This window comes from Carassius gibelio, chromosome B2 (assembly GCF_023724105.1).
Source record: "Carassius gibelio isolate Cgi1373 ecotype wild population from Czech Republic chromosome B2, carGib1.2-hapl.c, whole genome shotgun sequence".
NCBI lineage: Eukaryota > Metazoa > Chordata > Actinopteri > Cypriniformes > Cyprinidae > Carassius > Carassius gibelio.
This window is the reverse complement of record NC_068397.1, coordinates 8,569,147-8,595,951: the sequence shown is the minus strand read 5'-3', so window position 1 is coordinate 8,595,951 and position 26,805 is coordinate 8,569,147. Positions and strand designations below refer to the sequence as shown.

At 35.8% G+C, this 26,805-nt stretch overlaps 2 protein-coding genes across 5 annotated transcripts in view; one reads left to right on the top strand and one right to left on the bottom strand.

Annotated features, from left to right (window-relative positions):
• LOC127950737 (PEX5-related protein) overlaps nt 1–26,805 on the bottom strand; it is a 99,907-nt gene that overhangs the window by 60,190 nt on the left and 12,912 nt on the right. For 3 of the 4 annotated variants that reach the window (XM_052547962.1, XM_052547963.1, XM_052547966.1), the window contains exon 1: nt 3,207–3,514. The exons of the other annotated variant lie outside the window; for it this stretch is intronic. In XM_052547962.1, coding sequence (XP_052403922.1) covers nt 3,207–3,227 — 21 coding nt within the window. In that variant the 5' untranslated portion in view covers nt 3,228–3,514. Of the gene's footprint in view, nt 1–3,206; nt 3,515–26,805 lie in introns of those variants that run through there. 4 annotated transcript variants of the gene reach the window in all.
• On the top strand, nt 7,882–22,038 carry LOC127950738 (prohibitin-2-like). Its single transcript, XM_052547967.1, has 10 exons — nt 7,882–7,995; nt 8,645–8,774; nt 8,920–9,004; nt 10,038–10,117; nt 10,230–10,414; nt 15,292–15,421; nt 19,803–19,906; nt 20,482–20,559; nt 20,970–21,046; nt 21,388–22,038. Exons 1-10 carry the CDS (start codon nt 7,975–7,977, stop codon nt 21,404–21,406), a joined length of 909 nt encoding a protein of 302 aa, XP_052403927.1. The 5' UTR covers nt 7,882–7,974; the 3' UTR covers nt 21,407–22,038.

Genomic DNA, 26,805 nt, shown 5'->3' with positions numbered 1-26,805 from the left:
GTCAAGTGTTTCAAATAACGTATTTTTCTGCCCTTGTGTCACTTCTTATTACAAGAGTAGAAAGAGAAAATATTCGATACTGTAATAAAGGTATGTCAATTACCACTGGATTATAAATGTAATTTACCCAAAATACCCAAGATCAGTTCAAGTATTTCTATTTCCTTTTTGTTCAATTACAGCAATAGCTAGATACCTTTGTCCATTTTAGGGATTTCCTGGAAAATCATGAGCTCTATTATACATATTAAAATTTTCTACACGAGGTCACCCTCTGCCATCCAGTATGAATTAAACAGACATTATATGTGTTTAGCGCTCAGTAATGCGCACACAGTCCTATTTTTTGGGCATAAACAGGAATAATAATACTTCCCTCGAAAGGAATTTTAAGTAAACATATGATAATACAGGTTTTTCTCCAATGTATAGAATTGTACAGGAGATGTTTTTCATAAGACTCATATTTCATAGTAAAAACAAGGACTCTGTTTTTTTTATTTTTTTTTTATTTTACATACCTCCTGATAAAAACTAAGAAATTACTTTCAAATATAAGTAACCCTGCAGTTGTTTATAAAACAACTTGTCATTTTCTGTCAAATAAAATTATTATTGTTCTTCACATTAACTTTATCGAATTATTATATTTTTATTTGTTTTAAAAATTTGACAATTTGATTTTTTCCCCAAATTGTAAAGGCCTATTTAGATGTGTTTTTTGTTAACCTCAAGTTTATTGAGTGTGTTGACCCATTGTCACTATTAGTTGTTGTTTTTCATGCAAGTTATTTTCAAGAGGTAAAACTAATAAGATTGAAATTCCCACCATACGGTTCATTCTTATATTCCTTCTTAGGTTAAAATGGTCAAGAACTTTTAAACTACATTATAAAAAAGTAAAATATGTTCCTTTGTTAACTATGGCTCCTTTCATTGGTGCTTAATATGGTTTTGTAGCAATACTAATTGGTTTCTTCTGAGACACTCCATGGAGACGATACATGAAAAATACAATTAACAAAAGGCTGAAAACAGGTTATGTGCCAAAATGATTAATTAATGTTACTGTTCAGCTTTTTACAGAATTAATTTTTATTTTAATTAATTTGTGCTATTCTGAGATGTGTATTGTTAGTCAACCATTATTGACTATTCCATTGTTATCAACATTCAGTTGTTTCCCATAGTTCTAATGAACACTGCCAAATAGGACTGAAAACTGTAACTGCAACTACAGCTCTCAACTTTCAGTTAGAAGCATATAGTTTCTTGTAAATGTAGATATGTAACGATGCACCCTGGACCTGGAATTGAATATGTGACGATTAAATTCGGTTGAGATGTTAAACGATTCACGATACAATTGGGGTGCAGGTTTATACGAATGTATCGCTGAGTTTAACTGGCTGTATTTAGGAAAATGTTATTACTTCACCTGAATACCACCTTCACATGGTTCATCATTAATGTGGTTCAAATGACAGAGGTATGTTTCATGGAAACAGTGACAGTCCGGGAAATAGTTTCTTAATTGTTCTATTGATGGATCTTATTATGGGGGTTAAGCAACGAGTTCCGTGTGTGTATGGGAAATGCACAGCTGCATGGCTAAATGTCATGAATATCTAAAAATATATTTTTTTTTCTTTTAAATTTTCGAAACGCTTAATAACCACACATCAAAGCCAGCTAACTTAAATGGGACAAAAGCTGCATTCCAAGCACAATATTCTCTGATAAAAAGAGAAAAGCACATCAAAGGGCTTTCTCTCAGCTTTTTCAGTCTCTCACAACCCCATGCAAGACTGAACTAATGTACCTTCAGAAGCTAAAGCCTACTTTTGCGTAAATGGACATAGCAATATCAAAAGTGTTTTAGGTGAGCATAAGGGCACCCTCTCAAACACTTTCTCATCTGAGAATTTAGGAAAATTTAAAGTTCATCCTTATACAAGTAGTCACTCTCTGTCTTATATGCAGATTCAGGGCATGCAGTGCTGTGAGTGGCAGAAATCTGTGGGAAGCTTGTGTAACATCCATAAACCAGCACCATTTGAGCCTTTAAACTCAACTTGAAATGTAAAAACATATTTAAAAATATCACAACTGTTCCTTCATACTGCACATGTAAAGTAAAAGACAGGAACAGATGAGGAGGATAAGTAGCAAGAAATCATGATGCAGCAAATTACTTGCAAATGTACAATACACAATATCAAACAGTAAACGCAAACACACATTTTCCTTTGTCCGACCATGAGAAATGTGACACAGACCTGTGGTATTATACCATGCTACTCAGATTTACAGCTTGCTCAGACAGAAGACACATTTATCTTGAAGACTTGGAAGCAAACCACACTTGATGGCAGCTCCCTGAAGTGCAAGCAGAGCATCATCAGTCATGTGAACGGCAGCAGGCAATATCTAAGTTCATCTGACTCTATGAAGGTCAAATTCCTTCCAAGTGCAAAATACTGATGTTGAGCCAGCAGTCATGCATCGGTCATGACATCAATGCTCATTTTAGTTTCATTCATTTTTAATTGACAAAAAGTATTATTTTTAAGGGAAAATAAAATAAATTCATTTAAAAAGCTGAGCTGACATGTTAAGAGCCACTTTGTTATGATATAAATGGCATGTGCATAATTAGATCTAAACACATACATGTACATATATACATATACATATACAAGCTGTTTACAGGTTAATGCAAATGTGACTACTTGAATAGTGCAACACATGTATACAAACACATCATGGCAAGTGTATTTTATCACATAGTAGGAAAGCATTTAAAAGTAATCTTAATATAAAACTTTGATAGGGGTTCACAGGGACCTTATATCCAGGATATTTCAAACAAAGGTGTGTTTATTGAATTCACTGGACAAATACAAGCAGAACACAGTGTTCAGATAGTTAGACGTTTAAATAGGACAAAATAATGCCTTGAAACATTCTTTTTTTTTCTTCACACTTAACGTCCTCTTCGTGCAGTTCATGCTTTTGTCGTGAAATGTGTTTTGCCCGTTGCCCACATACTAAAAAACATCTTAAGAGAGTGAGATTTGACATGTGACAACAGGATAAACTCCACAAATTAAGGATGATTTAGCTTTCTTGTGCGCACGTGTCGGTAGATGAGATGCTTCACGCGCCGTTGGCCAATAATAAATGAAAGAAACACGCGAGCTTACCTGTGAATGTCCCTGGTACATATTCAGTCCAAGTGCTGAAAACACCGCCGGGTGTGTTGGTACACCACTACTGTAAATTGTCAATGAGGAGGAGAAAGCGGAGCGGAGCTATCCTGAGATGTTTTCATGCTCCAGCTGCGTGCACGTGAGGATTCCTCTTACAGGACCTTTCACGAGACCGTGCATCCGAGTTTCTGACGTTCATATTACGCCGTGAGCTTCGAGGTAGTGGGTTCACTGCGTGATACGGCTAAAGCAGTGCGGTCTTCCTCTTTTTTCCTCGGGTTATTCCACTCCTTAGTGGAAATGTTCGAGTCCCAGCCCACTTGAGCACGGTAACGCCTCAATGAGCAGTATGCCACCTCCCATGAATAACATCAACACTGTACTGATGCTGCTGCCGGAGGGCGTCAGTGCAATACTCTACAGTCTACACTTTTATTAATTTACTTTATACTGCTGAGTTATAAGAGAACATGCGCTATTTTAATGTAATGATGTTGGTAACATTTTACAGTGTTAAACATATTTAGTTACATAGGTACAAAATTTAATTTAATTTATTACAAGATTAATAATGCCTTTCATTGGCAACCTCCAGACTATCTAATCCACTAATCCATACTTTATCTTGGACACACGGGTTGTATTCCTTCCAGAACTTTGTAGACATGGAGTTATCAGTGGTGCACGGTGCCACTCAAAAATATTTCAGCTTGGATAAGGGCAATATCTAAAATGAAGGACTTGTTAAAAGACATGTTTAAATGTCTTTACACTGTATTTGCCTTGTGAATTTTATGTATTCATTTGTTTGTTAGTATTTGTGATTGCACCTAATGTGATGCAGATTCTCAGAGTTTTATACAAATTAGCATAATTTAAAGACCACTAACAAATGATTATATTTAGAGCAATTGCCATTGTCACCTCTCATAAGTTACAACAACACTCAAGATGACCCACTGCTGTGCAAGTGCACTACATATAGGCTATACTTTTTATTAATGAACTTTATACTGCTTTATAGTGATAAGAGGGCTTCCAATAAAATAGAGATACATTTTAATTATTTTGTTCTTTCATTCACTTATTTTGTATTACTGTAATAGAAACTACGGGTTATGGAAATAGGTTCTTTGCTTGGACCTACAGTACCATGTTCCTTCCATCACTCATTGGAGGCTTTTATTATGATTGATTGTCTCTTGCTCAGTGAAGCAGTCCAAGCTTAATCATAAGTGAGACACATAATGACCTATTCACTAGAAGCCATCCACTCTACGCTGTATGTCAGCTTCAAATAATGAGCTGATATGTAATCAAATATTTCCCTTCCCTGAGTTATGACTAGCAATTGAGGTCAGGCCATAGAAATCCTCAATAACCTGAAGTCTTCTTTCCTTTTACTTTATTTTTCATTAATTACTGGAAATTATGTCAGCAACATTTTGACAAAAAAGCCCAGTATGCTGGATACAATGTAACTAGTTAGCGCAGGAACTGTTTCTGCATGAGAAAATAAAAAATTTGTGATGTTATTCAACGTCATTAAGCACTTCATTTTCATTTCATTCTCACTTCACTGACTAGTTCAGGTCCGTCACTCTGTTGTTTAATGTACTGGCTGATTTGACCTTACAGTGGCTACTCATGTGTGCCCTGATATTAGCAGTGGGGATTCTTTGAGCTGTTTATCCAATATTCTGTCCATGAAGGTCATCTCTGAAGTGCATGAAAAGAGTGTCCTTAATTATCAAAGGATGTCCCTTTATTACATTTTCTTTGCAGCTCTTGCATATTTGATAAAACATATAATACGCAAAATGTGTAAACTTTTCCAAGACTTTTTTTATTACATAAAGTTCACAAGATGCCAATTTGACTAAACAAATTTCTGGCTTTGTTAAGAGTGCTTCTAAAGCACAAGTGCACTCGCAGTTGGTGAAGCTCACTGAATTCATATCTGTCATGAAAAAAGCTATCTTTTCAAAAGTCATTTACAAGGTTTTTTAAAATGAAACCACTTGATTTTGAGAGTCACTTATTTCAACAGACCTCTCTCTATAAACATACAAAAAATCAGTTTAGGCTAAGTTAAATTTAGACCACAAGTTTCCATGTTACACATTCATAAATTGAGCATAAAATGTTTTTTCACAAGCTATTCTAAAGTCTCCATCCCAAGGAAGAAAAAACATAATCAAAGTCGAATTTGAGCTCTCTTTGCTCTTGGCAGAGATGTCCTTGTGTTCCCCTGTGTGAACAGAGTCAAGATTGAAGCTTAAAATGAAAGGATTATATATATATGAAGCCTCTGTCCCAGAGCGGACAAATTGAAAATGTAAATTTGTGCTAGTATACATATTAATGAAAGCATATGACAAACCAGCATAACGCATGTAATTCTGCATATACAAGCAGTGTTGTCCTTCCAAAAGTTATAGTTTTTGATTTGGTTGTAGGCTACCAGTAATTATAGCCATGCTTTTATTAGGTACTAAAGAACAAATAAGTGATATAACCTATTATATTATTAAAAGTTAATAACTTAACTTTTTTTTCATTACATTGCCAGTTATTTTGTATATTTTCCCTCACAAAAATACAGAAACAAAGTAGCATTAGTGCACAACATTTGCTCTTACTTCCTGAATGAGTCATTGTGTTGAACAAATCTGTTGAGTGAATAACTCATTTACTCACTCATAAAGATGTCACTACCTTTTGCATCCACAAAAAGAGACGCTGAAAATCCCCTCCACTAATACAAAGACCGACAGTCTGTCTAGACTCTAGAACACAAAAACAGTGAAAGTGCTGTATCTGTAAAAAATTACATTTGTTTGAAAATTTTATTTGTTTTATATTTTAATCATACCATGAGGAACATTTTTTTCACATTGTGACCTGAGAAAACACTATTACACTGACCCTTCTGATATTATACATTTGCACTGACATGATATCATTTGAAGTGCCAGCTGATTTTATTGCCTCTTCTTTTTATTTGACTCAATTGACCTGAGGTTGCTTAGACACTGGTGAACTGGCCAACACTTGGATGTATTGAAGTGAATGCCAATGAATGAATGCCTCAGCCCAGGAGATGCCAGATGGGCTGATGTCAGACTAGTCAAAGGTCACACAATGACAGCACAGTGAGCATCACATGGGTGTTCAAAGTGTTATTGTCAGTGTGAAATTCATATATCCACCATCTGCCATTGTGGGGTAAAAAGTGACAGAAAAGTGACAGATTCAGCAGGATTTGGAGCAGGACAGTCAATCATGTCAGGTATATCTGACACATAGAAATAAATACACTGTGCGCCATTCAGGTTGTGGAAAACCTATTAACCAAATGTATTCATGAAAAAAGATTTTGAAATAAAAATACATTTTCAAAGTATCTTGAGTGATAAAATGATTAAGAATGGGTCTATGACAAATTGAAGCTTTGTGGAAAAATGAGGATGGTTTGGAAGCAGTCAGTTTTGCTTTTAATAATGCATTAAATGTGTTTATTTATGACTCTATGTTTGAAGGAATTGATTTTCATGAACTGTGGATTAAGATAAAAAGTCTTTTTTTGCTTAAATGTTCCAGCATTTTCCAAGCAATTAAAGCGTTTACTCATGCAGCTATGGTGGCATTTACAAAGTCTGCAATTTCTGCAGTTTTGTGGGTGGGTTGCCTTTTAAATATGCCACCCATACAAAAACAAACTACTGCAGTTGTATGGCCTCTAAGGTGAATTTCACAAAGCTTTCCAAGATAATTTCACCCCAGAAACCAGAAATTATTTTATTTGAATAGTATTAAATAAATAATAAATTATCATTTGTTTAAAAAAAATCAAATTTTAATAGTTTTGTATATGCAATTACTGAATTATGTTGGTTCAAATAAAATAAAATGAAAACTCATTGCAGATTAATTACACAGTGCCTTTAAACTTATTTAAATAATACTAAAATAAAGCAAACCAGCATTACAATAATGAAAATCAAATTCATGGGGTTTTCAACCCTGTTCTTCACTGCCCTTTCAAACCTGCACTGCACATTTTGTGTGACTCCCTTAACGGACACACCCACTGCAGGTCTTGCTCTCTACTAAAGAGCTGATAATTTGAATGTGTAGTGCTGGGCAGCCTCCTGGACAGATTTAAAAACCCTTGATCTAATGATTTGGATTAGGTTTGGGTTTGAGATTCATACAGTAGAATGAACAGACATAATGAAAACCCAACTGTGTATGATGTATATGAAGATTTATGTACAGTGCACATGTCTGTCTAACAATAGCAGTTCAGTTGTTTTAGAGCCCAGTTTACATAAACAAGAGGTCTCTACTGCCACCTCCTGACACATTCATTTATCCAGTGGCTCTCAATTCCAGTCCTGCACATTTTGTATGTCCACTTGTCCAGTTGATAATATGAATCAGTTCTGTTAAACTGTGACATGAAATTGAGAACCAGTGATGTAGGCTACTCTTATATGTTTTCACAAACAGACCCAAAATTGGCATGCAATTAAAGTTAAACACAACTATGCATACAGAGTCACACAAGCTTCTTCATAGTGCTATAATGAAAATGTATGCGGTTTAATCACGTTCATCACGTTCATTTCACTGCTGCACTTCAGCTTCTCCAGAAGACTACAACTCCCATGGTGCCACGGGGTAACCGAGGACTTGCAGCACCACGTGCTTGGACTGTCACATGTGACCTACAGCGGAGAGCAGGACACAGGACAGCATGGCGAGTAATGATCCCGGAGTAAGTTAGTTAACATTTTAAAATCTAAAGAAAGCATTAGAAATGTGTAGAAACATTTTGTTTGCGGGTAATAACTGCATTTTAAATAACTAGCGTCTAGTAGTTTGCACTTAATTTTATGTGCTTATTTATGTTTTAAGAAAAGCTATGCTAGTTGTGTGCTAGCTTTGCAACGTCCAGCTATGCCACTATGATGTAACCTTGTATAACTTTATGTATGTGATTGTCATTAATTATATGACACGATTATTGTTTACGATTATTGCATTCATCGTTTTAAATGACAATGTGTGTCACTGATGTGAAGTTATATAAATTAACGTTACGTGTTTTAAAGTTGCCCCTCGTCTGTCCAAGACAAGGTCATTTTGGCACATTTGAATTAAATAATTAGCTAATAACATTTTTGAAGAACTGTATCTATTATCGTGTATTTTTGTAGGTTATATTATAAATATGTACACACAGTTCCCACCGCTATGTCATTGCCTCTTCAATGCTTGTCTTTATAAACACAATGACTATGTATTATTAGGAAGATCAAGAATGTAGAATATAAGATGTGCTGTCTAGATATCAGACAACATTATTTATACAATTTACGTTGTTATTTTAAGATGTATTCAAAAATTCTGATTTTCTGTTTTAGGGTTTTTTGCAGCAGCTGAGGCAGATTGTCGGCAGGATGGGGTCTGGCCCGCGAGGGGCTGGGGTGGGTATCAAGCTCCTCATCGGAGCTGGAGCTCTTGCCTATGGGGTCAAAGAAGCCACATACACAGGTAAAACTCATGCTAACAAAATAAAGAAGGATTTAAGATGGGTTATTTAATAACTCCCATGTTCTAAACCCATACATGCTGAAAAGGAGAATATTAATTGTTTATTGGAAGTTTAATAACTAATTGTGTTTTGCTGTGTTTGTAGTGGAGGGTGGCCAGAGAGCAATTATCTTCAGCAGAATTGGAGGAATGCAGATGGACACTGTGCTTGCAGAAGGATTGCACTTCAGGTATATTAAATGCAGAGGTTGTAATTAGAGCCATGAGCTCTCATTATAATAGTAATAGTACACAAAAATAGTGAAACAAAAATTTCAATTTGAATATTTTGTTAAATGTGATTTATTCCTGTCATGACGAAGCTGAATTTTCAATGGCCATTACTCTTTAGCGTCACATGATCCTTCATAAATCAATGTAATAAGCTTCATCACAATAAACTTTCACACCAAATATACTTTAAAACAAACACCAGAGAACGCTTAGACAAATTTTTCACATGTTGAGAATGCTTAACCGAACGTACAAGTATATAAACCATAAAAGTTTAATAATCACTTAGGCTACCTCTGAGTGATTTATGTTTAGGTAGATTTTGAACTGCACCCTCTCACCAGAAAACTACTAATTGGCTAAAAGGCTTTGTTTGACTTTTCAGAGATCATCTACATTTCCCTGTGGATTACCTCTGACCTAGTTTCTCTACGATCTGAATTTCTGTTTACTGAATTTTAGAATATTGAATTTGATGTTCCGAATATCATTTTCATCTTGAAAACTTGAAGCTGTATTTTTAAAAACTGCATACTTGGATATATAGTCTTAAGATTTCAGAACAAAAAATTAGCTGTTTGAAAATACATGTGTATAAAACGCTGCCATAAAAAATAATCAATTGTGTAAATTTCAAATGTTTAATTTTTAAGTAAAAAAAAAAATAATCTAATTCAGAACTATGTTAAATGGCACATAATATTCAGTTTTGTTAAATGACACTTATTATTATTCAGATTTACACAATACAAATTCAGTTAGTTGTCATATTATAAGCTCCATACTCATCCAAGATGTAGATGAGTTTGTTTGCCATCTCATTTTGATGGTGCCATCAATAATCAACAATAAACAACTATTTCTTAAAATTCCTTTTTTTTTTTTTTTTTTTTTTGGAGCTTGGCAGACTTAATCAATTAGACATTCTGCCTAAACTTGGAAAGGGAGCAAATGCTGCAGAAAGTTACAATAAGTCTGTCTTACATTTAGGATACCATGGTTCCAGTACCCTATCATCTATGATATTCGAGCCAGGCCCAGGAAGATTTCATCCCTCACTGGAAGCAAAGGTGATCTTGATTCTCATAAATGCTAAACAATCACTTGATAAAGTTCCCGATTATGTTACTAGGCAATACCCTGTGCCAGTTAAAAGAGTACATGTGACTCTGTCCATCACAGATCTTCAGATGGTAAACATTGGTCTTCGTGTGCTGTCTCGACCGATTGCCTCCCAATTGCCGGTCATGTACCAGCAGCTGGGGAAAGACTACGACGAACGTGTGCTTCCTTCTATCGTCAATGAGGTGCTTAAGAGTGTGGTGGCCAAGTTCAATGCCTCCCAACTGATCACACAGAGAGCCCAGGTATGGAATGAAGGCTATCAAATCAATAGTCCGGTTTCAGTGTTTTGTTTTCTTTGGTTTGTTCTGTGACTGTAGCTTTTTTGGCTAATTAGGCATGTTGAATCAGTTGTGGTGCTCATCCGTGAGAGAGATCACTTAAATTTGGCTGTGTATCATAGCAAACCAGTGGCCAGTTGCGTAAATTGTTTACACTAGTCGTAAAAAATTAAGCCCTTTTCACACTGCACGTTGGACCTGGAAAATTGCGGGAATATTGCCGGGTCACCTTTTGTGTGAATGCAAACACGTCTTTGTATTGATTCCGGGACTGATCCTGGGTCGGGGATCTAGTAACATTGCCGGCTTCAGACCCAGAACGAGCGCGGTGTGAACAAAAGCCAAAACTAATGCCGTGAAAGGTTGTTTACGGGACCTTTATGCACATATTCCGGAAAATCACTGGCAGTGTGAAAGTGCAAAATCTAGTGACCCGGGAACAATTGCCGGCACACATTACCCGTGTATTTTTTTTTTTTCTTCAAGACTGGTCATAACTTTTAAAATGTTGTTTAAATAATTGTTTTTACAGTCAGTTTTTACAGCTATAATAGTCATGTAGTTGTTTCAAAACAGTTGTTATAGAAGAATTTAAACAGTTAGCCTATTGATAAATATTATTTTTATCATTAGTTGATTTCCTCCATCTCAATCCAGTTCAGCAATGGTTAGTTTGGGTTAATTAATTCAGTTCTTGGGACATTTCTCTTCTTTGTCTACATGGCATCACTATGTTCTGTCATTCAGAAACATGACTTTTCATATCACTACTATGCTTATGATACTCAACTCTACCTCTCATAACATCCTGAGGCCATCCTTAAAAATATTCTTGTTTGCTGTAACCCGACCGACCCTGTCAATTTAGCACCCACTCAATTATTTTTATTTTTTTGCTTTTAGTCCGACCGACTTGCCAAATGTAAATTTGCGTTTAGACCGACCAATTTTTTTTTACTCTTTAAACAACTAATACAAACGCAATAAAATACTATTAATTATATTTAAGTAAGTATTGTAAATATATAAATTACCTTGGCCTACATACAAATGAAGGCTATCTTCTTTAATTAAAAAAAAAACCTTGACGTCATCTGTGTTTACACGGATGTCACACTATGGCCTGTGCGTTTGCTTCGTCTCCTCTCATTCACTGTCAGAGTCAACGATTCGCGCTTGATAATGATGGCTGCGGGTGCAGTAAACCTAAATGTTTGCGGTCACTGTTCAAAGTCATACGGGTTCGGGCACCATAATACATCTAAAAAAATTCATTAAAACAGCTCGACACCGCTTTAACTTGGCACAAAGTTCTGGAAAAACTGTGCCCAGATCTTTTCCCATCCCTTCTCCTCTCTAGTGTAAAACCGTGACCGTGTCGACTGTCACTTTATGTTCGAAAATCTATTGCACGAATCAAACTCAAATCAACCAACACAAGTTCAGAAAACGAAAATAAGAAATTGATTTTAACGACCTTCTCTCGGAGCGCGTCCAGGTGTTTTTATTTTTATTTTTTATTTTATTTTATTTTTTAACAGGCGTCACACAGCAACTGCAGCTTCGGACAAACATGCATAACAGCAAATAATACTTCTGCACACTGTTTCTCTTTATACAACAGAAATGTGAATTTTGCCGGTATTCAGACAGTCTCATGCTTACAGATAAAGATTCGGGTTAGAATCGCCTAGGGCTGTCAAAATAGCTCAAAAACTAAATTCAAATTTTTTACTTAAATATGATCAAAATTTGAATTCTATTCGAATTTTTAATGCATAATTTCAGTTAGGTTGAAGAAAAGCTTTTTGATTCTCTTCTGAGGCTCAAGAGCGCATCGAGCAAAATATAACTGCATGTTTATTCAAAGCATTAGAATACATGATTGTGAAAAAAACATAATATTTAAAATAATGTTTATGAATTAATTATTAATTAATTTGCTTAAAGAACTATAAACAAAACAGCATCAAGTATGCATGCATTGTTAAATAAATAAAAAGGGTGGAAAACCAGTCACACAGAATAAATTTTTTCATTAAAAAACATGAGATGCAGTGGGATTGGGAACAAAAACCCAACATAAAGTCTTGAGATATTTTTAGAAAATTAAATTAAATACATTAATTTTACATGTCTTTCTAAACATGCGGCTCTCTTGTGCGAGGCGCAAGTCCAACGGTGTCCCTCTAGAAAATGCGCGAAATATGCGTTCTGTGTGAACGGCTTGGTTTCAGTTTTGATGTAAACAAGATCTTCTACACATTGATGTTCTTTTTTTTTTTTTTGAAAAAAAAGTGGCTTCAACTGGATAGGCTAACATAACCTTATAATGCAATGGCACATACATCGTCATCGCATCTCGTGCGCGTACACTATGTGAAAGATGAGAAAACAGATAACTGCGTGTCGAGCTCGTCCGCCTTTGAAAGTTGTGTTGACACAGCTGTGCGCGCGGCAGAATGGATGGAACACGCCTATGCGATTTTTTTTTTTTGTTGTTGTTGAAATGTAATCATAAACACAGCCATGTTGAAGCCTTGCAGTAAATGTTTTGCATTATGGCAGTCCACTCTGCTTATTGTTTTTTGAAAATGTTGCACTCCTGTTTGTCATTGCGCACATAACTTCAAGCCAATAAATCATCAGAAATATTTGTCTTTACTAGGGGTGCTCCGATCACTATCGGCCGATCATTAATGCGCATTTCATCAGTACAGCCGGTTATTTAATCAGCGGTTAATTCCATCAGGTGCCTGATTTGACATAGAGCAGCTGTTACTACACAGAGCCGTTGTTAACTGAGAAGATGCGCCAATAAACGCTTAAAATGAAGTGGATTTGCGCATCTTCTCTATTAACAATGGCTCTGTGTAGTAACAGCTGCTCTATGTGAAATCACGCACCTGATGGAATTAACCGCTGATTAAATAACCGGCTTTACTGACGAGATGCGCATAACGATCGGCCGCACGGAGCACCCCTAATCTTTACATTCCTCCTGCCTGTTGTCCGTGGATTTACCTATATTTGGTGTTATTTGCCTTATAAAACTTTAGACATGCAAAAATTTTACAATCGATTCAATAAACATTCGTCACTCAAATCAAACAGGATTTTTTTTTCACAAAAGTGACAACCCAAGAAAGCAAAGTAAACGTTCTCTCATTTGTAGGTTGCATTGATACGTAGCGGTGGATTCAAGTAAAACAGTACCTCATTTTTTTCTCACCTGAAATTCATGCAATAAACATGTTTTTGACAAAGATTTAAATTTGTTTGTGGTCTATATAGCCTGCATCAAAATGATGTTTGCAATGATGCGCCTGAAGGCACGGGTTTAAATTCATACTGACGTCATCACCATCACAAAAATGTACTTTTTTTTACATTGAAACTTGAAAAAAAAAATATATATAGACCGACCTACCGACCCCTTTTTAAAAACAAATTACTGTTACTGCAAACCAAAATATTTTTAAGGATGGCCTGATGATCCTCAGCTTGTCTAACAGACATTTCTTGGTGGTTGAAGGACCATCACCTTCAACTCAACCTTGCCAAGAGAGAACTGATAGTGATTCCATATTTCATCACAATTTCACATCAAGAATAACTCTTTCAAAAACAGCCAGAAACTTTGGAGTTATGATTGATGATCAGCTGACTTTCTCAGACCACATTGCTAAAATGTCCAATCCTGCTGATTTGCTTTATTCAACATCAAGAAGATCAGGCCCTTTCTTTCGGAACATGCTTCACAAATCTTGTTCAGACTCTTGTTCCGTCCGGTCTGGACTATTGCAATTCTCTCTTGGCAGGTCTTCCAACCACTTCCATCAAACCTATACAATTAATCCAGAATGCGGCACTAATATTCATTTTTAATGAGCCCCAAAAATACACGTCACACCTCTGTTTTTCAATTTGCACTGGCTACCAATAGCTGCTAAAATTAAAGGCATTTGTTTTAGCTTAAAAAAACACCACTGGCTCTGCACCCCTTTACCTAAATTAATTACTTCAGACTTATGTGACCTCTAGAAGCTTGCATTCTGCAAGTGAACATCACTTCAATGTGCCATCTCAAAGAGGCACAAAATCACTTTTTACTGACTTTTTCATTAACTGTTCCCTCCTGGTGGAATGACCTGCCCAACTCAATCCGAGCAGCTGAGCAAGAATTTACTGCACACCAATTTTTTGGTGCTTGGGAAGCTCAGTCCCCATTTGCTTAAACGGAAAAATGTGAACACATTCAAAATGCCTCTTTTTTGTTGTTGTTGTTGTTTGTTTGTTTTGAACTGCAAAAAGTCAGCAATATACAGGTTTGGAATGACATGCTCATAGCATAGACATTCCTAAAATAATAGGATCAATGTTATCAGGTATTTATCTCAATGCAGATACTATTATAACTATATATATACATTCTAATCTGATACAGCTGAGACACACTACATGAAATATTTCAAATTAAAGTGTCTGCTTGTTCGGTCAAGTCTAGAAATTTTGACTTGTGACCAAAATGTATTACAGTTGTATTGCATTATCATATCAACATGAGTTTGAGTTGGGTAACGTGAGATTTACACAAACTTGCGGAGTTCATGTCAGTTCCAATGTTACTGTCAGTAAAGCAGAAAAAGGGCATGACAAATACTAGGACATCCATATATTCCTTTGTTAAAAACTTTGTATTAAATCAGAACATTTCTAAATATAAGCACTTTCACTTTTGGACCTAATTGTATCTACATGTTTGTTGATGGTTTAAATAAGTTGATCAGTTGCTGAGAAAATCAGCCTAGCTGTTATTTATGTTTTATTTTGGTTTGCAGGTGTCACTACTCATAAGGCGAGATCTAATAGAGAGAGCGAAAGACTTTAACATCATCCTGGATGACGTGGCCATCACAGAGCTCAGCTTCAGCAAAGAGTACACTGCTGCTGTGGAGGCCAAACAAGTTGGTTAGTAGTACTGAAATATGTAATCTATGCACCCTTTTATGCACTCTTGGTAATGGTAATACACAGTGTTTTTTTTGTAGTGGGTATAATTAGATTTTTCATGCAGCCTCATAGCTACTCACCATCCCAAAGCGACACCCTATCACCACCACCACACTCACTAATGCATACAATATGCAACATGTAACCGAGAGCATTCTGAAAGAGTGCTTATGTGATATCAACATGTCAATTTATTATAAGCAACTGAAGAATTTCACAGCCAATAACATTTACAGCTGGGGAGACTGGACTAATTTTTCTTCTGTTTAGTGTTAATCATTTAACACAGTTACATTTATCTTAAGAATATGGACCTTGGAGCACACGTTTTTCCAACTGGCAATTTTCATTGCACATTTAAGAGTGCCTATTTTTTAATTCCATATCCTGACTTTCTGTCCACAAGGTCAGTAGTTCTCATCTCTCTCATCATCTGAAACAAGGAGAAATAAACATTTTATTCAGTTTAACTGCTGCACACAGACATATACACAGTAGCCTGTGTTATCTATCCTATTCTCCAGCATTCAGTGGTCCACCACACTAATGGAATTTAAGTTATTAGCTAGGCTATTATGTTGGCTTGAGAAACGTACTGTTATACTATTTAAACTTCTTATTCTTTGGGACCAAGAATTTTCAACTGTACTGTATCTCCTTCTAGGGCTTTAATGCTACAGGCACAAAACTCTTCAGGAACATTGGACCCAATCTGTAGTTTGTTTCTATATCTTTTCTAACTGATGAGACTAAGTTTTTGTATATCAAGAATCAAAGGTTTCCCAAAGACTTGCATTGACTGAGCAAAAATTCCCTCTTTAGAGGACAACTTCAGTCCATTAGAAGGAGCCAGAAGATAAGAAATCTTTCAACTCCCCTCATTTACTTTTGTTTTCAGTAGGTTAAATTAAAAAATAATTGCATACTTTTCCTTTATGCCGCCAAGCAAAGCTAACAAATTTAATCGTGACCAGGTCAGGTAGTGACTATCTGATAGAGGTCAGATGTCAGTGTAAAAGACGCTCGGGAAAGTTGACTGACCTGTCACTAGCTATGTTTCCATCCACCTATTTTTGTGCATTTTGGAATATAGCGTTTTAAAAAAATGCTCTATGGAAATGCCAAGATGTGCATAATTTCAAAACAATATGCATAAAAAACATGCGCACAAATGAGTAAAAAAAAAAATATCCGACAAGGAAAAAATGTGCATAAACTGGAAACGCATTTAACAAATAAATTCCACCATACGCATCAAAAACGGCATGTGACTTTGCACAATGGGGAATAACATGACTAACCAGTGCACTGATCTCATTGCACTGCATCTGAAATGTTGTTCAAAAATGCGTGACGTAAGTCTGACTTTAAAGTATTTCTGTATAACTGCTTCCCAGAACTGTTACACGACTGCGTTCCCAAACAGCAAGCATCAATTTCCAAAAGACATCTTAGACATGAATAATTAATCATATATATGAAAATTAGGGATGCACCGATCATGATTTTTCATGGCCGATTCCGATACCAATTTTTTTTACAAGCAAACTGGTCGATTCCGATACCGATTTCCGATTTTTTTTTTTTTATGTGTTAAGCAACAAACAAGAAAAAGGAAAGTGTTTATAAACAAGATATTTGGTATTTAATAGGCCAAACTTACTTTTGGCTACTGAAAACAATAACCGTAACCATCTGAAATTAAAGGCAGTTACTGCACAATAAGTAGCCTACATTCAATACAAACATAGATGGTACAGACATCAGCGTTTAGCTTTTGTTTTTAAATTGGGTTGAAACTACAGAGAACTGGCCTTAAATTTAAAGAATAACTGTAACCATGTGAAATTAAAGGCAACAACTGGATAGTTATACAGTCCAAACACAATCAACACACATTCAATAATATGTTTCTTAATCAGCATTCAGTATTTTAGTTTTTAAATGGTTTTAAATAAAAAAAAAAGCTCTTTACCAGTGAGACTAAATAAAAGTATGCTGTATAAATACATTTTCCAAAATGTTAAAATCAAATAATGTTGGTGCGAATAAAACAAAGATGCAAAGTGTTTCATTCATCCAATAAAAATAAAACATTTAGGGTAATGATTCACATCTATATTTTTTTTACTTGAGCCAGTGAAAAATAAATAACTTATTGTCTCAAGTAAAAAAAAAAATATATAGATATGAACTTTATCTAAAATATTTTAATTGGATGAAAGAAACACTTTTTTTCAGTGTACTACAGCATGTGATTTTTAAATTAAATTAAGTCTATGCAATTTTAAGGTAAAATAATGACGTTTATTTCTGGCTTTTGAAACATGTATGCAAGTTCTAATAAATAAAATAAAATAAAAACCAGTTTTGTCACAGTTAAGTCCGTTTCGTTTCTCATCCAACATGTGAGAAGTTGAGCTGAACATCTCTTCACGGTCTACTCGTGTTCAGGGCGCGGACCGGTACGAATATGCTCGCGCAGCTTTAGTGCGTGGAGGAAAGGGACTCTTTATTTGTGCATCAGTACACCAACGGCTGATCGCTTCCTGCTATCTGTGCCTCAGACATGAAGCTCTGCATTTCCAGTACTGATCGGCTGCCCATGTCCTGCGCACAGATTTCGAAATACTCTTCCAGACAAATGAAATAGTGAACGATTACAATGTAGTCTGTGCACGCGAGCGAACCTCTGGAAAATCGGCCGAAAAAAAGACCAAAAACCGGCCGATTGCCAATCGCGTATTTTAAGCAAAAACCGGGCGGTTCCGATTTATGGCCGGTCAACCGGTGCATCCCTAATGAAAATTATCATGTTAAGTGGCTTCCTCTTAGTGATATTTAGTGCCAGTTTATCAGGAAGTGTCATTTTTGTTCTCTTTGACTTGTTGGATTTGAAACAAATGTTTTATGCGATATTCCAGTTTTGCGCATAAGTTTAATTTGATTCTTTGGATGGAAACATGCATGGTGAATTAATGAATGAACATATGAAATTTCTATTATAAAACTATGTTGGGGCGTATCCTCTTGCTTTTTTAAGCCGGTATACGGAAATCCTTGACCTTTCCTAGTGGGTATACAGTGTATACCTGTGTATTACGTAGACTACACCACTGGTAATTCATATTGCATACCCTAAAATTGCCTAAACGAAGCATCCTAATTTACCGTATTTTCCGGACTATAAGTCACACTTTTTTTCATAGTTTGGCTGGTCCTGCGACTTATAGTCAGGTGCGACTTATTTATCAAAATTAATTTGACATGAACCAAGAGAAATGAACCAATAGAAAAATATTACCGTCTACAGCCGCGAGAGGGCGCTCTATGCTGCTCACTGCTCCTGAAGTCTACCACTGAAAACATAGAGCGCCCTCTAGCGGCTGTAGACGGTAATGTTTTCTCTTGGTTCTTGATTCTAAATAAATGCGACTTATAGTCCAGTGCGTCTTTATATATGTTTTTTTTCCTCATCATGGCATATTTTTAGACTGATGCGACTTATACTCAGGTGTGACTTATAGTCCGAAAAATACGGTAACCAAAATTACAATGTACGTAGTCACCTAATAATTATTGCTGTCTGCTTAACGTGTTAACCAAGCGGCAACCAATCACTCTTTCTCATGAAGCTAACACGGAAGTGACTTAAACTGTAATTCGTCAACTGGCTGCTAGAGGCTGACTGTAAAAGGGAGTCAATCCCATAGACCACATATTAAAATGCCCAACATCAGAAAAATGTCCATGTTGTCTTTGAGCAACACAGCTGTGTTTAGTTTCTGAATTTCTAATGATTTCTAATTCAAAAGCCCATTCATAAAGAGAGCTGTTTCAAAAATCAGCAGTTTGAACAAAATGAATGTATGAATGAATGACTCATAAAGATGTTTACCTACACCTAGTAGCAGTTTTATTTTCTGTATTTTTACAAGGTCTGTTTTTCAAATGTAAGCAATATGCTTTTCATTTAACTGTTCAAATTTCATTTTTTTTCCTTTATGAAATTTCACTTTGTGGGAGCTGCAGCTGTAGAAAAATCAGCAAAATTTATTATTTTGACATTTTGGTAAAATGAAAATAATTATCAGTTCATCCTAAAAAAAACATTGAGTAATTCTCAGAAAGAGTTTTGCTTTTCCTAATGCTCTCCACTAGAGGGCACTGTGGTCATTCTATGACTTCGTAGTATTTCATCAGTATTGCCTATTGACCAAACAACAGTATACAGCTTGCATAAAACTGTTTGTATGAAATGTCATGGTGAAAAAGGATAATATCTGTGTATGTGAGACCTCTTTCTTTTAAATAACCTGTCTCTTTTGTTGATGTGTAGCCCAGCAGGAGGCTCAAAGAGCTCAGTTTTATGTAGAGAAGGCCAAACAGGACCAGAGACAGAAGATTATACAGGCTGAGGGTGAAGCTGAGGCTGCTAAAATGGTATGCTGTAGCTGCTTTCTCCACTCCACTTCATTTTGGCAATCATTGAAACAATGTCTCTGTTTTATTCAAACTATAAGGGATTTCCTTTGTTACTTTAAAATGTCCCAAATGCACTATTTTCAGCTACAAGCACCTCGTTTCATATAATTATTATTCCCTGTTATTATGTTCTAGATCTGTGAGTGGTAAATGACTGTAATTATTGGATATAATTAATGAATACTGCTTCTGTGCTAATTAAGCCAACAGTCAGTTGTTGCAGTCACACATCTAGGCTATTTTGAACTGTTGCCCCCTTATTCTCAACAAGCTATTAGCAACCAAAACACATTTGAAAGCATTTGTTCGCTCTTCTTTTTTTTTTTGTGCATTATGGATATTTTTCAGTTGTTCTTTCGATTTGTAATGTTTCAACACTGTTGGTGTCTTCAGAAATTACTTTGCAGGATTCATTCCTGCTGATATGATGCGATTCTGTTTCTAAAACGGGCCGCAGGTCAATGGCTGTCTGCTGACGGTAAACAAGCAAGGGTACAGAGTAATTTGCTTTTGTTTTTGTTTGTGCGCTCCAGTTGGGTCAAGCTGTTACGAAGAACCCAGGCTACCTAAAACTCAGACGTATCAGAGCAGCCCAAAATATTGCCAAAACGGTAAGACAGACTTAAAAACAAAGACATTATTGGTTGACCCATATTAACAGATGTTGATACACTACCAGTTAAATATTTCTGGTACGTATGAAGATTTACAGTTATTAAAATTTATATTTTTATTCAGCAAGGATGCGTTTAATGAATCAAAAATGACACTAAAATATTTATAATTGAATATAATTTTTCACTTTAGAGAGTTCAGAAGAACAAAATTTATTTAATCAATATTAAGAAGCACAACTGTTTTCAACTTTGATGATAGTTAGAAATGTTTCCCGAGCCCTAGATCAGAATATCAAAATGATTTATGAAGGATCATGTGATACTGAAGACTGGAAAAATGGGTAAAAAAAAAAAGAAAATAAATAATGTCCTTGTCTCATAATCTGTGTATATGTTATCACCAGGTGGCAGCTTCTCAGAACAAAGTGTACCTGAGCGCAGACAGCCTCGTTTTGAACCTCCAGGACAGCTCCTTTGACAAGTAAGATCCTAACCAATGATCCTCACATAATTCTGACTATTTCTTCTCTTTTCCTCAGCTGTGATCTTCAAAACTAACTAAAACATTCCCAGCTGTAGATAAAGAGGAAAATCTTCTAAAGTAGTATGTGGTTTTCTGAGCTGGACAACTTGACCTAACAATCTAATACTATCCTCACATTGTTTTTTTTTTTTTGTTTTTTTTCTCTTAAACTTAAATACTGAATAGACTAAACATATATGCGTGTTTTGTCCAAAGCTCTTTTAGATTTAAATGTATTAATGCCCATATGTTAGCACTGTTCCCTCAGCAGTAATCTCTGCATTTTTCTTCTCTGTCAGCCTGTCACTGGGGAAATGAAGAGCATCATCCATGAAGAACATATGCATTCCATATGTAAGCAGTGTTCCCCTTCCCTAAACGTGACTGTGAGCCGAGCCTCTCACAGTACAGTTCTGCTGGGTCTCAGATGAGACATTGGTCAGGCAGTCTTATAGATGCATCTGTTTATACACAGTGATTCAGTCATTCAGGATTCTTTTCTAGCACATTCAGCTCAAGAATTGGGAGTTTTGGTATTAGGGAACTCTAAATACTAATGGTGATCACAAAATAAACACTGCAAACAATAAATGGTCACTTGTTCATATATTCCTAAATGTCACTGTTATACCTAATGTTGCTGATTGGTTGTTTACAAAACATAAAGCTTTTTTTTTTTTTTTGCCCCAGGTTTTTTTTTTTTGTATCATTATTATTAGTAGTAGTAGTACTATAACCATTCAATTTTCTCAAAAAAATGTAACTTTATGAAATGTTGACAGATCCTATTGTACTTGCAGACATTTTGATTAAATAATGTGTTTAAGACTATTTGTGGGGAATATTTATTTCTTTGGAATTGTTTTTGTAAGTCTCTTCTGCTCACCAAGCCTACGTTTATTTGTTCTAAAGTACAGAAAGAAAATAAAATATAAAAATATAGAACACCATTACTCCAGTCACATGGTCTTTCAAAAAATCTTTGCTGCTCAAAAAAATGTGTGTGTGTGTGTGTGTGTGTACATATATATGATATCTGTATGAATGTGTGTGTGTGTGTGTGTGTGTGTATATATATATATATATATATATATATATATATATATATATATATAAAATATTATGATGATGTTGAAAACAGCTGGGTAGATTTTTTTCAGGTTTCTTTGATGAATCGAAAGTTCAGAAGAACAGCATTTATCTGAAAGTGAAATCTTTTGTAATATTACAAATACATTTTGTCAATCATCCTTGCTTAATAAAAAGTGTTAATCCCCCCTCCCCAATAAAAAAAAAGAAAATATAGACACACATACATACATAGAATGGTTTCTGAAGGATCATGTTACATTGTAAAATGTATTTGAATAGACAGCTATGGGAGCAGCACAACTGTTCCGCCACTATAAAAAAAAAAATTAAACAAGGTTATTGCCACTTTATATGTCACAATTCAGATTTTTTTCAAACTCACAATTCTGACTTTATAATTCGAAATTATGAGATTAAAAGTAAAAATTGCGAGATATAAACTCAGAATTGCAAGAAAAAAATCAGAATTGCGAACTTGCAGTTATGACAAAATTGTGAAGTCTTTTTTTTTTTTTTATTCAGTGGCAGAAACTGTTTTCCATAGAAAGGTTTTTTAAATAGTAATATATATATATATATATATATATATATATATATATGAAGTTAATTTTCAGGATGAATTAATATTTTGTATGTATTAAAATTTCATTTTGTTAAAGAGTTTTAAAAATCATAAAACCTTCCAAAAAAAATCTCAGATTTTCAGTGGTCTCAGACTTTTTTTTTTTTCAAATTGAGTATTTTTGAGGTTGTAATACTTAGGAATGTTTAAAGAGAAACCTATAAATAGGATTCCAAGTAACAGACAGCAACATGCGGTCAACAGACATTGATTTTACTAAAGAGGAGGTTTAGTCAATGGGTGGCGCCACATACAAAGCCATTAGTTTCTTGTTGAAAATGTCCTTTACATGGAATTCTGGAACCATGGAGATAAAGATGAGTCTTAATGTAGAATGGTGTGGCAAGGGACTTGTCTGCTTGTGTGCATGTCTCTGGTACACAACACAGACCCTTGGATTTACTGAACGTTTGAGAGCATGTTTCAACATGTTCCTCAGAAATAGGGTCTCTTGAGACTATTAAAATCTCACTGGATTAGAGTGAGTGCTCTACAGGAGGGGTTTGAAGGGGCTTAGTGCATTATCCCACTGGTAATATTCATGTGGAGGAGGAGAGTATGAGAGGGTGGAGCTAGTGAAATACTGCACAAGTCCACGCCTCTCTTTTTCACCTCAGCCTATAGAATTCAGTGGTATTTTTTGAACGCAGAAACCCTTAATGGGTGAGTGGCTGCATTTTGTCTTATAGGTTGCCTGTATGGTACCTGTGTTATTGGAAAATATTCCGTATATCTAGTGCTGCTGTTCTCTTAACCTCTTTTTGTGTGGTTATACCTAAACTGGTTCCGGTTTGATTTGCTGAACGTGCTGCAGTGAACACTTTAATATGCAAATTGGAATGAAGGAGATGTCTGTCACATTTCCACCCCCCACCCTCCCTTTCCTCAATCCTCTCTTGCCCCTCCCCTCCCGGGACATGCATAAACAACAGCAGATTACTGCTCAGCTGGTCTATCTCCATGGAAACGCTGACCTCATACTGGGACAGAGATCTGGGCCAGTCACCATGGCGATTCACCAGGACAGTAGACTTGGTCTCTCTTACCTATAGATTGATGCAGCATTGCTGCTATTTCTGGAGGTCAACAGTACAACGTTCCTGGATCATGCTGTTTTTCCCACCATGCACTGTATGCTGCAGATAATTATTTGCTGTGCTGCAGCTCAAGAACCGTGTCAGCGCTTGCTAACTGTGCACTCATGCTCTGTGTGACCTACATCCCACTTCAAAGTCGTGATGCTCTGCAGTTTGTCTGCGTTGTCCTTGCCTTAGAATCTGATCTACAGAAATGCACACTGGAGTATTTGCTTAGTCATTTGCACTGTATAAAACATTTCACATTTTAAACAGAATGCAGCATGAATATATGCACCTCATATAATGAAAATCATTTTATGTTCATAATACAATTGAGCAATGCAAGCCTAAGGAAATCATATGTTTAGTCAGTGCATTGATTCCACGTAGTTTACTACTTATGGCGTCTTATTTGTTTTTGAACAGGATATATTTTGGAATGGAACCAATGGATATAGGTGGTTTTCATCAACCACAGTAAACCTGAAGGTGAGTTAGGTAATGTTTGGTGATTAAAAGGCTACAGATCTTTTATTTCCAGGTTAAATTCGCTCCCCTGGAGATGAATTGGTGCCATCCGTAGTCGGAGAAGGCCTCCACATTAATTTACTGAGTGGATTTAATTAACCTGTTTCTTTTTTGTGGTACCCTCATTATGGTGTCAAAAGGGATTTGGAAATCTTGCCCTAGTTTGGTTAAGATTGCTCCTTTTTTCTTCCGTTTGCCATCGTTTAGGTCACACTCGAGGCGAGCTTTTGCAGAGATCCGGCCTAGTTTTGGTGTTCGTAGGTGTCTGAATTCTCTGTGCACCCTTTCTAGACAATCCCCCTCTATTTAAACGTGTACTCAAATTGCAAATCCATTGACTCTTTGAAACGGACAAAGTTTTTTTTTTTTTTTTCAGATTCCTGCTACCTAAGGAAACACTTGTTGATTTATTGAAATTGGACACATGCCTTTTTGTGTGAGGTGCGATAATTGAGTGTATGGCAGTATAGTTCATGTGAGTTTCTAAGGAGCAGCAGGAATTAGGGCTAATTTTGGACTGAATACTTTAGTCTGTGATTATATTTAGTTTGTTACTTATGACTTTCTAGTTTCGGTTCATCGTGAGTAATGATTAAACACTCTTAAAAATAAAGATTTTGGGGAATTTTATTCTTGTGAATGTTACGGTAAATTAGGCACATGCTTATTAAGCAACATTTATATTTTGGTCCTCCTCTTAAATGAAGGACTACAGATATCTGTAAAAGTAACTGTTAAAAAAGACATTGAAGAGTATTTCTGCTAAACTTTCTTGTTTAGCTGAAATTGTTTCCCGACATTCTCTGAAATACAAAGCTAGTTGGTTTTATCATTTTTTCCAAAGTAGCAGCAGCAGCCAGCTTCCTCTTTCATTGTATGACAGGAAACAGGCGCTTAGTCTCTCCATGTCGGTTCCCACAGGTACAGCGTCTGCGCATCAGCCTCGATGCACGTGGCTGGCCTCCGTGTGAAAGGACTGGAGAAGTTGGGAACATGTAACCGAAATGTATGTTGCTTTCACTGGAAGATTAAGTTATGACATTTTGATGAACCACTATGAGGTCAAATAAAATGTTGAAACATAAATGGATAAATAGGTCACAAAAGCTGTTTTTCACTTGTACAAGTATAGACCATATCTACTTGAATAGGGAAAAATTGAAACCTCTAAAATTGTTGCTTCTGGAATCTGGAATTTAGCTCAAGGGCGAAATATTTCATTGGGAAGATTTCACATTGGGATCACCAACAGAAATCTGCTGGATTTGACTGACTTCCGTGTCCGCTGTGCTTCTTACATTGCTGAAATTTTCACAATGTACCTTTTTGCTTGGGAAATTTTGCTAAGGTGACCTCACTTTAAGGCAGTTCTTTCTACAGCTTCCATATTGTGTTATGACTTGTTTGTTTTTATATCATATCTTTATCATATCTCTGCCTCTGCTTAGATATACAAACACATTACAGTTTTATGTGTCTTTCATTGGAAAGGTACAAGACTCTATTACGTGTCATAGGATCCGTGGCATCTTCTACTTTGGATAAAACGGACCCCAGTGTGTTTATCAGGTATACTCCCACTAATGACTCTCTGTTTGGCACAGATGGTGAGTACTGAGGGTCTCCAGGCTTTGACAGACTGAGTCCAGGCTGATTAATGGAGTCTCTGAGGTCTCTTCCCCTGGGAGTACATGGCCTAAGGCCAATATGGAGGACTTTCCCTATGATGACTTACTTTACAATTAGACGGGGCACATTTAGCTATCATTAAAACCTGTTGCTCTATTTAGGTGAATAATTGTATACTAACCATAATTGCAGTGTAGATCTAGATCTCAAAGGGACACCTATCTTTATATTCACCTCGGCAAAATTTGAGCCTCAAAAGCAGCTCTCAGTTTGTTCATAAACTTAATGACTGCAATCGACACAGTACACCATTCAGCCAACAAATATTACTATTACCTTAGCCATGCTGTGATAATGTATAATCTATCACCTCAATTCTCACTTATGATGAATATTTAATGAGCAGTTCAGCAGGACACTCCCACGAGTCTGTTGCTGGTCCCCAAGGGCTTCAAATTACAACAAGATGGGGGAGGCTTAAAGCAAATTTTCCCTCCTTTTTTCCATACCAATTCAAGTATCCTTCAAAACTTCGTTTTGCATATCTATTTTAACAAATGTGTGTGTATGTGTGTGTGTTTCTCTTCTTGAGTGAATTATATAAATTATATTATTACATTTAATCTTTAATGACTTTCTTTGTCTAGATGTCTAGTGAAAGCTTAAAGAATTACTTAAACTTCCTGCAATTATTTATAATACTAATGATAATGTAGCTACCTGATTTCTCTCTATGCCGCATTTCATTGATTTATTGAAACTTCTCT

Bases quoted from the DNA above. Each gene is read 5' to 3' on its own strand.
- LOC127950738 (XM_052547967.1), top strand. From the start codon at position 7,975: ATGGCGAGTAATGATCCCGGA. The intron at 7,996-8,644 runs GTAAGTTAGTTA...TTTCTGTTTTAG, and splicing joins TGGCGAGTAATGATCCCGGA to GGTTTTTTGCAGCAGCTGAG. The intron at 9,005-10,037 runs GTATATTAAATG...TCTTACATTTAG, and splicing joins GCAGAAGGATTGCACTTCAG to GATACCATGGTTCCAGTACC.